Source organism: Psilocybe cubensis, chromosome 13 (genome assembly GCF_017499595.1).
Source record: "Psilocybe cubensis strain MGC-MH-2018 chromosome 13, whole genome shotgun sequence".
Taxonomy (NCBI): Eukaryota; Fungi; Basidiomycota; class Agaricomycetes; order Agaricales; family Agrocybaceae; genus Psilocybe; species Psilocybe cubensis.
This window is the reverse complement of record NC_063011.1, coordinates 1,497,895-1,509,018: the sequence shown is the minus strand read 5'-3', so window position 1 is coordinate 1,509,018 and position 11,124 is coordinate 1,497,895. Positions and strand designations below refer to the sequence as shown.

The 11,124-nt window shown below is 45.8% G+C and overlaps 3 protein-coding genes across 3 annotated transcripts; all 3 read left to right on the top strand.

The window, feature by feature from the left end:
* Positions 1-326: 326 nt before the first annotated feature.
* Positions 327-2,823, top strand: JR316_0013212 (Aquaglycerol porin AQY3; the record flags this gene model as incomplete). Its single annotated transcript, XM_047898824.1, has 10 exons — positions 327-493; positions 613-736; positions 808-841; positions 998-1,056; positions 1,226-1,277; positions 1,418-1,557; positions 1,665-1,845; positions 2,357-2,503; positions 2,632-2,735; positions 2,773-2,823. 10 exons carry the CDS (start codon positions 327-329, stop codon positions 2,821-2,823), a joined length of 1,059 nt encoding a protein of 352 aa, XP_047742372.1.
* A 1,906-nt stretch (positions 2,824-4,729) lies between these two features.
* On the top strand, positions 4,730-5,499 carry JR316_0013211 (Protein-S-isoprenylcysteine O-methyltransferase B; the record flags this gene model as incomplete). Its single annotated transcript, XM_047898823.1, has 2 exons — positions 4,730-4,885; positions 4,942-5,499. The coding sequence occupies 2 exons, from the start codon at positions 4,730-4,732 to the stop codon at positions 5,497-5,499; spliced, it is 714 nt and encodes a 237-aa protein (XP_047742371.1).
* Positions 5,500-8,155: 2,656 nt separating this feature from the next.
* On the top strand, positions 8,156-10,063 carry JR316_0013210 (Guanine nucleotide-binding protein alpha-4 subunit; the record flags this gene model as incomplete). The annotated part of the gene is made up of 8 exons (XM_047898822.1): positions 8,156-8,369; positions 8,507-9,077; positions 9,132-9,271; positions 9,327-9,385; positions 9,440-9,488; positions 9,545-9,784; positions 9,837-9,919; positions 9,980-10,063. The coding sequence occupies 8 exons, from the start codon at positions 8,156-8,158 to the stop codon at positions 10,061-10,063; spliced, it is 1,440 nt and encodes a 479-aa protein (XP_047742370.1).
* Positions 10,064-11,124: the final 1,061 nt, after the last annotated feature.

The window sequence follows — 11,124 nt, the reverse complement described above, 5'->3', positions numbered from 1 at the left end:
CGCAAGACGCAAGACGCAAGATGTCAGACGCAGGGCACAAGACAGTGTGGTGTTGTGCTGTGTCGTGTGTGGCATTCTGGCTTTGGTGCTGGATTTTTCGGACTAGACTCAGGCTGCCCTGTTCGATGCACGATGCACGATGCATTTGCTGCCTTTGCTTTCTTGTCAGATTCAAGTTCGAATCCGAGTCCGAGTCCGAGTGTATTTAAGAGCTTGAGAATTATCGGCGTCTGATGAGTGGATACTAAAACTTACATACAGGCATACGCAGAGTCGCAGAGACGCACTTTGGTTCTCTCTCCTTTCTCCGTTTACACCTGCTAATCATGCTCTCCTCTGACATTGATATCTCCAAGTCTGAATTTGAATCGAAGACTTTCAAGTACGAACCCGAAAATTCGATGCCTGCTGTCAGTGTCACTGGTATCCGCACGAGTAAACCTACCACCACCAGCCGTAGCCGGGGCGCGTTGTCAATGCTTTCGAGGATACGGTACGCACCCTTCATTGCACCTTTCACCTCTCACCCTTCACCTTTCACCTTTCACCTCTCAACTTCAACTTCCAATTCACACCTTACTCAACTGAAACTGAGTTTAATCTACTGTATAGAAACGCACTCCGTGAGCCGATGGCAGAGTTCCTTGCAGTCGCCATATTCGTAATTTTCGGAGCGGGCGCGGACGCGCAGGTCGGGGTGTCGGCTGATACCAGGGTCGTAGCTTCTAGGAAAGGGGTATGTAGGCATTTTACAAGTTTACTTGAGTACCTTACTACTTATAGTTGTACTTTTTTTTGTACGTGTAGGAATATATATCGACGAATTTTGGATGGGGGATCGGTGAGTTTTATTCTTACTTTTTACTCTTTGTTTGTTTCGATTCTTTTGGGATTCTCGAATGCGCGTTGGTTGGACTGCTACTACGTATATGTGTATACTCGTTCTCGTATGCTTACTGTTTACTGTTATATCATGGTATGGATATTTATATTATAGGGCTGGCGATGGCTGTTTGGATCAGCGGCGGGATCTCAGGCGGGCATGTTAACCCATCGGTGAGTCAGTCCAACCTCCCACCGTTTGCTATTGCTAGTAATAGTACTAGTAGTACTATACGCTGTAAACGCAATACTGATACAGAGGTTGTTTTCATTTACATCGCGATGATCGTATACCGTCTTGGTCTTGCATTCCTGCTCTTTTTGGTTGGTCGGTCGGTCGTAGATTACTCTAGCTCTAGCAGCCAGACGCAGATTCCCATGGCGTAAAGTTCCAAGTACGTACCCACACCTATACATGCATTCAAAACATATCCAGTACTCGAGTACTTGGATAACGCATCGAGCATTAACCCCGATTTATTCATTTTATTCATTTCATACATTTTATTCACTTTGTTCATTCAATTGTCGGCAGTGTACATCCTCGCGCAGACTATGGGCGCGCTCGTGGGCGCAGCACTGGTGTACGCGCAGTACGCGCGCGCGATTGATATTGTTGAGGGCGGGCGCGGTGTGAGAACGTTAGCGACCGCTGGATTTTTCTCGAGTTTCGCGGTAAGCACCCCGACCACCCCATTCTCGATCTCAATCCAAAATCCAAAATCCCAAATCCTAATCCCTTTTCTTTTTCCTCCTCCTCCGTATTTTTTGACCGAGCCCAGCTAGACTACATGTCATCCGCATCATGCTTCTTCTCCGAGTTTCTCGGTACAGCCGTGTTAGCGTTCACAATCATAGCTACGACAGACAAAAAGAACAGCGCCGCGCCCCCGCGCGGTCTTCTCCCCCTCGTGCTCTTTCTCACGCTACTTGGGCTTGGGGCGGCGTTGGGTATGCAGACAGGTGCGTTCGTCGACTTTGCGAACGGGGCATTGACAATGATAAAAAATGACTGGTAATAACATGACAATGACTGATAGCGTTCTCGTTCAACCCCGCGCGAGATTTTGGGCCTAGGTTGTTGTTGTCCATGGTTGGATATGGACGGAAGGTATACACGTATAGAAAGTGAGTTGTTTTCGTTTTTTTTTTTTCAATTTGTTGCATTTGGGTTGCTGGGGTTGATAGAACTCTCCGTTGATCCTTTGATCATGAGGCTGGCAGGCAAATTGTCTCTGCAGGGCTGTAAGGCTCTTTCAAGGTGTCAATATTCAATATTCAATGTTTGCACATCTACGTTACCCAATTTCATTTGTGGTGACAGTGCAGATCAAACGGAGTTTCCCGTTTACATTCACATTGCCTTGACACACATGCATACAAAATTGCATATAGGCACTTACAGCATGATGCTAATCATCCACTATAATACACTTATATAACAGTCAATATTGGTTGTGGTGTCCTATTCTAGGGTCCATCCTTGGCGCACAGGCCGCAGCCGCTTTGTACGACATCACTTTGCAGGAGTGGGAGTACGACTTGAGCGGCGGAGATGGGGTAGGGAGGTATGCATCTGGACCGGGGGCGTCGTTGCCAGCGCCAGTGTCAGCTGCTGTGAGTGTGTTCCATGACCATTCTTTCATTCCCATTTGCACGTTGAAGTCCATCGGCGTTAGGCGATAAGGAATTTTTGGATGTGTGTATACTGACATATACACTTTTTTTCTGTGGATATCATATGCTTAGTAGTAGCAAGAGGATTGCGACGGACTGTCACCAATAAGAGTCATCCGGCGACCAAGTTCATTTCTGTCGTTCGCGGGACAGCAGATTCGATTCGAGGTGGACTGGTACTTCTGGAACCTATACATTCGTACTTATCTCTAGGAAGTTATGACACTGGAAGCGGTGGTGGAGCAATTGAAGAGGAGGACATAGAAAGCGAAGAGGGTTCCATCAGGTGTACACTGTCCACCCCCTATTAATCTTTATGGTTTATTGTTGGACTGTACCTTGTTGCTTGAGGGATTGTCGTAGTTGGGTTTAACTGTTATTTGACTCTGTCAACAAACATAATAATGATGAGAAACTTGGAAGCCGTAAGTCAGATTCCAGCTGTATACTGCGCGAATTTGACATGGAGTCTATTTCTTATAGGAATCACACAGCACAGCGGTACTCAACAAGGGTTTTGCCTTTATTTAGTGGTGGAAAACATTAGATTGATGTGTTCCGGATACTGAAAACTAGGTAGACCGTCTACCTAGTTGTAGTATTCGCGATTCAATATCAGACCGCAAAGATTGATGTGTAGATGTGAAATATGCTTCCACAAAATGATGTAGGACACGGCCCATTGTACGCCCGATAGGGCTTTTAACCATGCCGATACGTGGCTAAGCAAGATTTTACGAAAATAAACAAAAACGGCTGATGACAGAGACCACTTGAGAGCTGATTTTGAACGATATTAAAAGAGCATAATCAGCAATCCGTTCTTTTTAAAAATACTTTTTTACCATAATATAATTAGATACAGGATTCTGCTTGTAGTACATGATTACAAATTTAAATTTGAGAAAAAGTGTCCTGTGTTGGGAAATAAAGTTTCAAGGCTCCAAGGAGGACCGTGAAGAAATGTGCTGTTGGCCCTTGCTTTTAAGTTGGGAGAGCAAGGTCGAGACACGCTGCCGCCATCATACGCGTGGGAGAATGTGCCAACCGTGCCGAAAATAATTGCACAGAGTCTGTGATTTGGTCTGGGATGATGCAAGGGGGGAAATTCTACCGAGTGCATCAGTCGGAATGGGGTCTCTGATACGCAAATATTTGATATAACCTCAAGTTTGGTTGAAGATAGTATGGGTGATATGAACTCGGTGGCTCTTTTTCGGCACGTCGGAGAATGTTAGTGTGTGACCCGGCATGGCGTGGGGGAATGAACTTCGTACATGCTAGATTGCACATTTCTGCCGCGCGAAAATAGCAAACCTTATCATAGCGAAACATAAGCCTTGATAAAACTGTTATCTGTAAGGGTATGGCGGCGGGGATTGATGGTTATCACAACACTCGAAAGCGCCTTTGCCGGCTTTGACAGTAAAAATGGATCTCTCTGAATGGTTCTTTTAGGCGGCGATGTAAGTCAATACATACATCTCCGATAGACTGCAAGACAGTATTCAAACACTGGCCTAGCATATACACAGAATGTTATTTGTACCTTTTCCCTGGAATTCTAGTGATATGGCAGTGAGCAAAACAAGTGTACGCGATACCAACCAACCGTAGGGTACTGGTTAATTATGTTTTTCCAAGATCCGATTGGACCAGTTCAGGCAGTCGTAATGCTCGTAGAAGAATTTTCTAATCTTTGCTGATGTATCCGTGCCCAAATTGCGAAACTATTTCAAGATACAAGTGAATAACTGTACCTGATTCAAGAGCCTGTCCGCCGGACTGAACTAAAATAATCTAAGGCCAAGAGATTTTGTTCAAGGATCATACCTGTACCCTTCGGCACAAGCTTACATTGGTCGGATACACAATGTACGATTTTAGAATAAGACACAACTCTAACTTTTGGCACCTATTCACGAGTTGCCTGGGAGTCTAGCTTTGAGAAATCTCACACCAATGTCGGAAGTGCTCGATTCTTTTACTATCATTATTGGGTCTTGAAAGCCGAAATTTTTACCTTCAAGGAAGAAGCAGCAAAATATTTTAACCCACCCGGGAATCGGCTGTAAGTCCATGAGAAGATGTTGTAGTGAGGTCACACAGTCCAGTACTTCAATCATATATAAAATGTTACATTTACATCGTATTCCTCACTTGGCCCACAATGTCGATTGCCAAGATCCCTCTCATCTGCATCTTAACATTTACTTTCAATGCTATGTTTACCGCTCCAAACCCTGCACCTGCAAAGGAAGATTTGGTAGCTAGCTCCAAAATTGATTGGATAGCCGGCAGGAATTTCATAGTTGAGATGTCAAGGGTAAACTTGTTCTCTTGGGTGACAATGTTAGAGTGCTCACAGCCATTCTGTTCCAGCTTGCACAGACAGTTCTCGGTGCTGTTGAGATTATCTCAATAATCGCCAATGCATATCCCTCGTCGCCTTTGTCACAGCAGATACTATACCTCTGCTATTTCCACAAAAGAAACCCCAGCAACCTCAAGCTCTACCCGTTGAGCTACCTCGCGGCGTTCCTTTGGATATGCGGATATTTAATGAGGATGCACACCTACCAGGATCTAGGCCGTTTCTTCCGCTATGACATCAGTATTCAAAAAGACCATGAACTCGTAACAACAGGTCTTTACGCTTATGTCCGACATCCCAGCTACAGCGGTATCGTGCTAGCCGACCTTGGATGGGGCTTGTGGTATGGGACGAAAGGATCCTGGATCAGGGAGTCTGCGCTTCTGGACTCCGCGGGAGGACGCATTGCCCTCGCCACATTTGTCATATTTTTTGTTATCCCAATTCCCGCCATGACGCTTTCAAGGATGCCAAATGAAGATAGGGCGTTGAAGAAGAGATTTGGAAAGAAATGGGATGAATGGGCAAGCAAAGTGCCTTATCGGCTGATACCAGGAATATACTAAACTTTGTTGTGGTCTTCTGTACGTAGCTAAAATTGCGGTATCTTTGGGGGTGGATTTTCGGTTTATTTTTGTTTCAGTAAATCTATCATAAATATGTTGTTTCTCTTTTGCCTCAGGATGAGACTTCGTTTAGGGACGGCTTCTTGTAAATAATAAACTTTCGGGATGCTTTGCCATTCATGTTCAATTTATATTTACAGTATGACACTGACCATACTCAAATTCGAATATAGCCAGTACTAGCTTTGGGATTCTATGATGTGGTATATCCTGGGAACACCTGCACAAGCCACAGCTGGGCTTTCTTATGACATTTGTTCTGTGCGAACGCGACTGCACCCTCGTCGCGGAGGTCCGCATCGGAATTGTAGTCGTCGGCAGTTGTGAGTATTCATTCCCAATTGTAAATTCCGTGATCCGATTGCGCGAGCTCTACTATTTCATTGTGAACTCCATTCTGCAACCTCGCTAAAAATTTCGAGGGATATTCTTAAATCCTACTGGTGTTATTACAAATTATCATGACTATCATGTTGTGGCATTTAGCGGCCATGAATCCTGAAAAGAATATATGGTGTACGAAAGGTCGCCTCGGAGCAAAAGTAAGGCAATGTCGAAAATCATGGATACACCGATGACACTTTCATCGCAGATTGGATGTCAACTTCGAGTGTGCGAACGCCGAACGCTTCTTCCCGCCGGATGTCGTATTAAATTCCCACGACGCGGGTTTCTTAAGCGGTCGCTACTTGCGTGGGTCCTACGCCTCCTAAGTTTGCAGCATTTTCATCCAGTACCACGCGTGCGCCGTGAATTTGGCTTGCGTCTGATTCTATCCTGGTGGAATATGGGCGCCAAGTTCATACCCGTACAATGTGAGTCATTTTTTGATAATTCGCAGTCTCCAGGGGTTGGGTATGTATCTCACTATATAGAGGATAGACCTGGATAAACACGGGTGCTCTTCGCAGTCTCGCGCTCCCTTGATCCTTCGTAAAGGAGGGGAATTTTCTGTGTCCCGTAAGCGTGTTACAAATTTTCATTTGTAGTATACTAGCCGGCTTTTCCCGTTTGCCATTATAATCATTGCAGTACAGCCAGTAATCAGTACTGGCTGTGTTCTCCTACTCTAGGGTCCATTTTCAGCGCATAGGCCGCAGCAGCGCAGTACGATATCATGCCTGCGCCTTGACCGGCGGAGGTGAGATTTCCTGTCGTCATCAGCAGCTGTGAATGTGTTTTCCGTTCCCTTTCATTTTGACAGGAATCATGTTGTTCTGATTCCTTCGGCGTTAAGCGTTAAGCGAGCTTTTGGAATGTGTATCTAGATACCTCGAGATACTCACGTTTACTCTAATTTTTTCTTTTATGTGCAGGGAATATAGTGACATCATTCCGAGGACCAATAAGAGTTGACCGGCTAACAATCTGATGTGGAGGCCGGGGATTCGACTCAAGCTGAATTATTGCCCCTATCTATCGAGGCGCGGAATTCATGATCCTAGAGGGGTGGTATGTACCATAGTCGAGGAGGACACAAGGTAAAATCTTTCTATCAGATTTTCAGCGCATACTTTCCGTTTTAATGCCGAGTTGTAACTCGTCGTTTGAGGGATTGTTGTAGTTGCACTTCATTCTCATTCTGGCAACGAACATAATGATGAAAAGCCGCGATTGAGATTCCACGATGGTGATGCATCGCGGTACACACCCATCCAACTTGCCGTTGGGATGTTAATGATGGTGTTCTATAACCTTTTAAACTGTTACTTCAGGGACTTCGCGCGTCGGACGCCGGAGTTGAATCGTGACAGGAGCTGGTCGACCGATTTCGATCGGGTGGGATGAATAGTTTAATCCCTGTTCCATCGGATTCTATTGTGCTATTCCCAGTCGTTGCGTATCATTCACGAGCCAATTTACGGTATCATGGATCGACAAGTTGCTTAACGTGAAGGCAGCAAAGACTTGTCGAACAATTGGGCGAAAGTACTGTACTGGTGGAAGGTTACGAGTAAATAAATAAGTTGTGGAGTCTTAGACTCTAGATCACCGCCTTTCAGACTTGTTGCCATCCATTAATCATTTCCAGGCATCTATGATTCCAAGAACGCTCTGAGCGATATGGGGAAGGATGATATACTATATTACGTCAAAGGAAAAAATAGAATTGGTTTGCGAGTGTTTGAGGGTAGGAGGCATGCATGGCATCCTTCCTGGTGGTAACCTTTCTCATGGGTCAAATCAATTGCAATTTTGAGTGACAGAGAATGACATCCAGGTATCCACCTCGGTGCTTCCAGCCTGCATGTGTAGACTCAGGCAGCGGTGTGGGCATCTGGTAAGGTGAAATGCAAGTACTAGTGGAACATGATCACAATTAAAAAGCAGCCTAACTGGCTTATTAGCAAACCTATTCTTGCATTTGAAACACATCTGAAAGTGTTCCATCCATTTGCGACCGCGATAATTGACCGAGTATTTGTATTGGGGGAAGTCGGAAAGTGGTGCCTGACCCTGGGTGGACGGTGCGTGGCTTGGGATCAGCCGCTGACTCAGCAAACTGCATCAAATCTCTCAAATATCCTGATCATTCTCATCGGTTTCAATCCCCTGCCACACCTCCCCCTCCCCGCTCCTCCTCCCCTTCGCCGCCATGGGCTTCCAACCTGGACCCGCGGACCCGTTCTACGAGCTTATGCAGCCACCGCCTGACGAGACTCCCGCCCAAATGACTGCTCGTCTAAAGCGAGAGGCCGACGCGCAACGAATTAATGATATTATTGACGAGGATATTAAACAGGAGCGGGCCAAGGCCAGGAAGAGCAAAAAGATCATAAAAGTGTTGTTGCTGGGTCAATCAGAAAGTGGTGAGTCGGGGACAATATTACATTACCGTGCAACAACCTCACCGAGCCGCTCTATAGGCAAGTCGACTACCCTCAAAAGTAGGTCTGAACATGTTGTCACGTTTTCCGCCATTTTTCTCAACAAGCCTGCGGACCAGACTTTCGCATGCGCTTTGCCCATGAAGAATGGGAGAGGGAGCGCAATGGTTGGCGTTCGGTTGTCCAGCTGAACATTGTCCGCTCCATCATCACCATTCTCAAAGTCATCGAGGCGGAAATGAACGGGGACGTACCCTTAGACTCAGACGAAGACGATTTGACGGTCCCGGATGACGCGAATGGGGTCGAACCAGTCAAGTTCTCCGACCGTCATCAGTTGCTGATGATACGGCTGGCACCCCTTCACGGTGTAGAGGCCGAGCTGAAGCGACGTCTTGGAGCTGGCACTGAGCCCCTTACTCCGTCATTCGCGTCGTTGTCTGCCACTCCATTCGAGTCGTTGGAAACCAACAGTAATGTTCGAAGGAAACCCGAGTTTTCCGTGCGGTCATGGAAGGATGTATTGGATCGTGAAACAGGGGAGAGCGCGGAAAGCTCGAACCGGGCTATGGAGGCTGCTACACTAACTATCGCCGGATGCAAGGACGATATGAAGGCTCTATGGGAGGACAAGACTGTTCGTTTGACGCTAAAGCGGAGGAAACTAGTGTTGAACGATACCGCCGGCTTGTATGTCCCTTCATCTCACCTCCTAATTCTTGTTTTACTTAATCTATGATACAGCTTCTTGAACGACCTTGACCGGGTCGCTTCTCGAGACTACACTGTTACAGATGACGATATCATGCGCGCCCGGCTTAGGACTGTTGGGATCCAGGAACATCAGCTTATTTTCAAGCAAGGGCCATGGGACAATTCAAAATGTAAGCATACATTCTAGTCTACTCACACTCTGTATCTCAAAGTACTATCAAATAGCCGGTCGAGAATCAGGATGGGAATGGCGTATCTTTGATGTTGGTGGATGCAGAACCAGTGTATGTGTATCATATCGTTCAAGGTTGCCGTCTGAAGCTGATTGATTGTTGTAGCGCACTGCGTGGCTCCCATATTTTGACAATGTTAACGTTATTATCTTCCGTATGTGTCGCATGTACAAACTGCTTGATGAATATCATCTGACTCATGACATACAGTTTCTCCTGTGTCTGTTTTCGATCAGCGCCTGGAAGAGGACCCCTCTGTGAATAGATTGGAGGACTCAATCATTCTTTGGACCTCAATCTGTTCTTCTAAACTTCTATCTAAAACTCAACTGATCCTCTTCCTCAACAAATGTGATCTGTTGCGTCGAAAACTGAAGCGAGGTGTGAAAGTCAACCATTATCTTCCCAGCTTTGGAGATCGACCAAACGAAGTTATACCCGTTGTAAAATGTACGTGTTTTCTTCATTTTTTCCTGACATTGGCGCTGAAATTGTCTCCAAGATTTCCGCGAAAAGTTTAAAGACATTCAAAAACAAAACTCCCCTGAGCAACGTGCTGTGTACATATATCCGACAACTGTCACTGTACGTTCAATTCCTGATCGTTATGTACGATCTTTGATTTGATAAAAATTGCATTTTTAGGATACCAACGCTACAGCAATAACCCTTGAGACCGTGCGAGACGGAGTCTTACGAGAAAATCTTGCTGCATCGCAGCTCATTTGAACACAAGCCTCTACCCTACACACCCGCGGTTAACTCTCCCTCTTGCAATTCAACACACGTGATCCTCCATGACAACAATACATACTTACACTTTGTTTGCCGACTATTCCCTGCAATCCCTTCCTCCCCAGTGACCCCATGAAGGGTCGATGATACGCAACATTCTCGACTATATTTGATTGCATGCGCGGTAATTTTCTTGATGCGGGGTCGACCGCCCCTGCAGGTCCGGTCCCCCGACTCTCCCTTCACAATACATATACTTGCATGCGGGTGTGGGCGAATCCCTCGCTTGGACATATGATTGACGTGGATGCTTTGCCATGGTGGCGGATATCACGCTCTTGGATGGACGGTGGGAAGCACTTGGGTGTGGAAGGGAGGAAGAGTGTTCTAGGAGGTTCGAGGGCAGATTTGGGGATCTATTGGTGGCGAACGCGGGTGATTTCTTGGTTCTGTTCTGATGTTTCCTTCGACGTATGAGGCGGTGGGGAGGTTATTGTTGGTGGGATTGGAACAAACTCTTTTTTGGTATGCTTCATTGTATTTTTACTACGAAACTGTGTGCTACGGTATGGATATCAGTTATCATGCCTCTGATCTTTGTCTAGTCGGTTCTCTCTGTGTGTGCGGATTCGGACCTTCCTGTGATGATATTGCTTACGATCTAGAGAATACCCCTGGTCATCCTTTTGGATGCCCCTTTTCGTCTTCAATACTTGTATCTATATATACGTACATATGCATCGTTTTCAATTTTGTATTCTATGCACTTTGCCTCTACCTATTGGCTGCCGGTTTGCTGAAGCTTAATTTTCATCTTGAAGAGCCCTCAAATCCCATTCAATCAACGTGACGTTTCGTTCAATTGGTTCCAGCGGATCAATATTTTATTGAGAGATGCACAAGCCATTTGACAGACAACCCTTTTTTGCACCCCTTTGACAACCATCGACATCGACATCGACATCGACACTCAATACTCAGTACTCACCCTCAATAAATCAATGCGGCAGCATATTGTCCAACACTTACATTCATGATTCCCCCATTTTTACGCG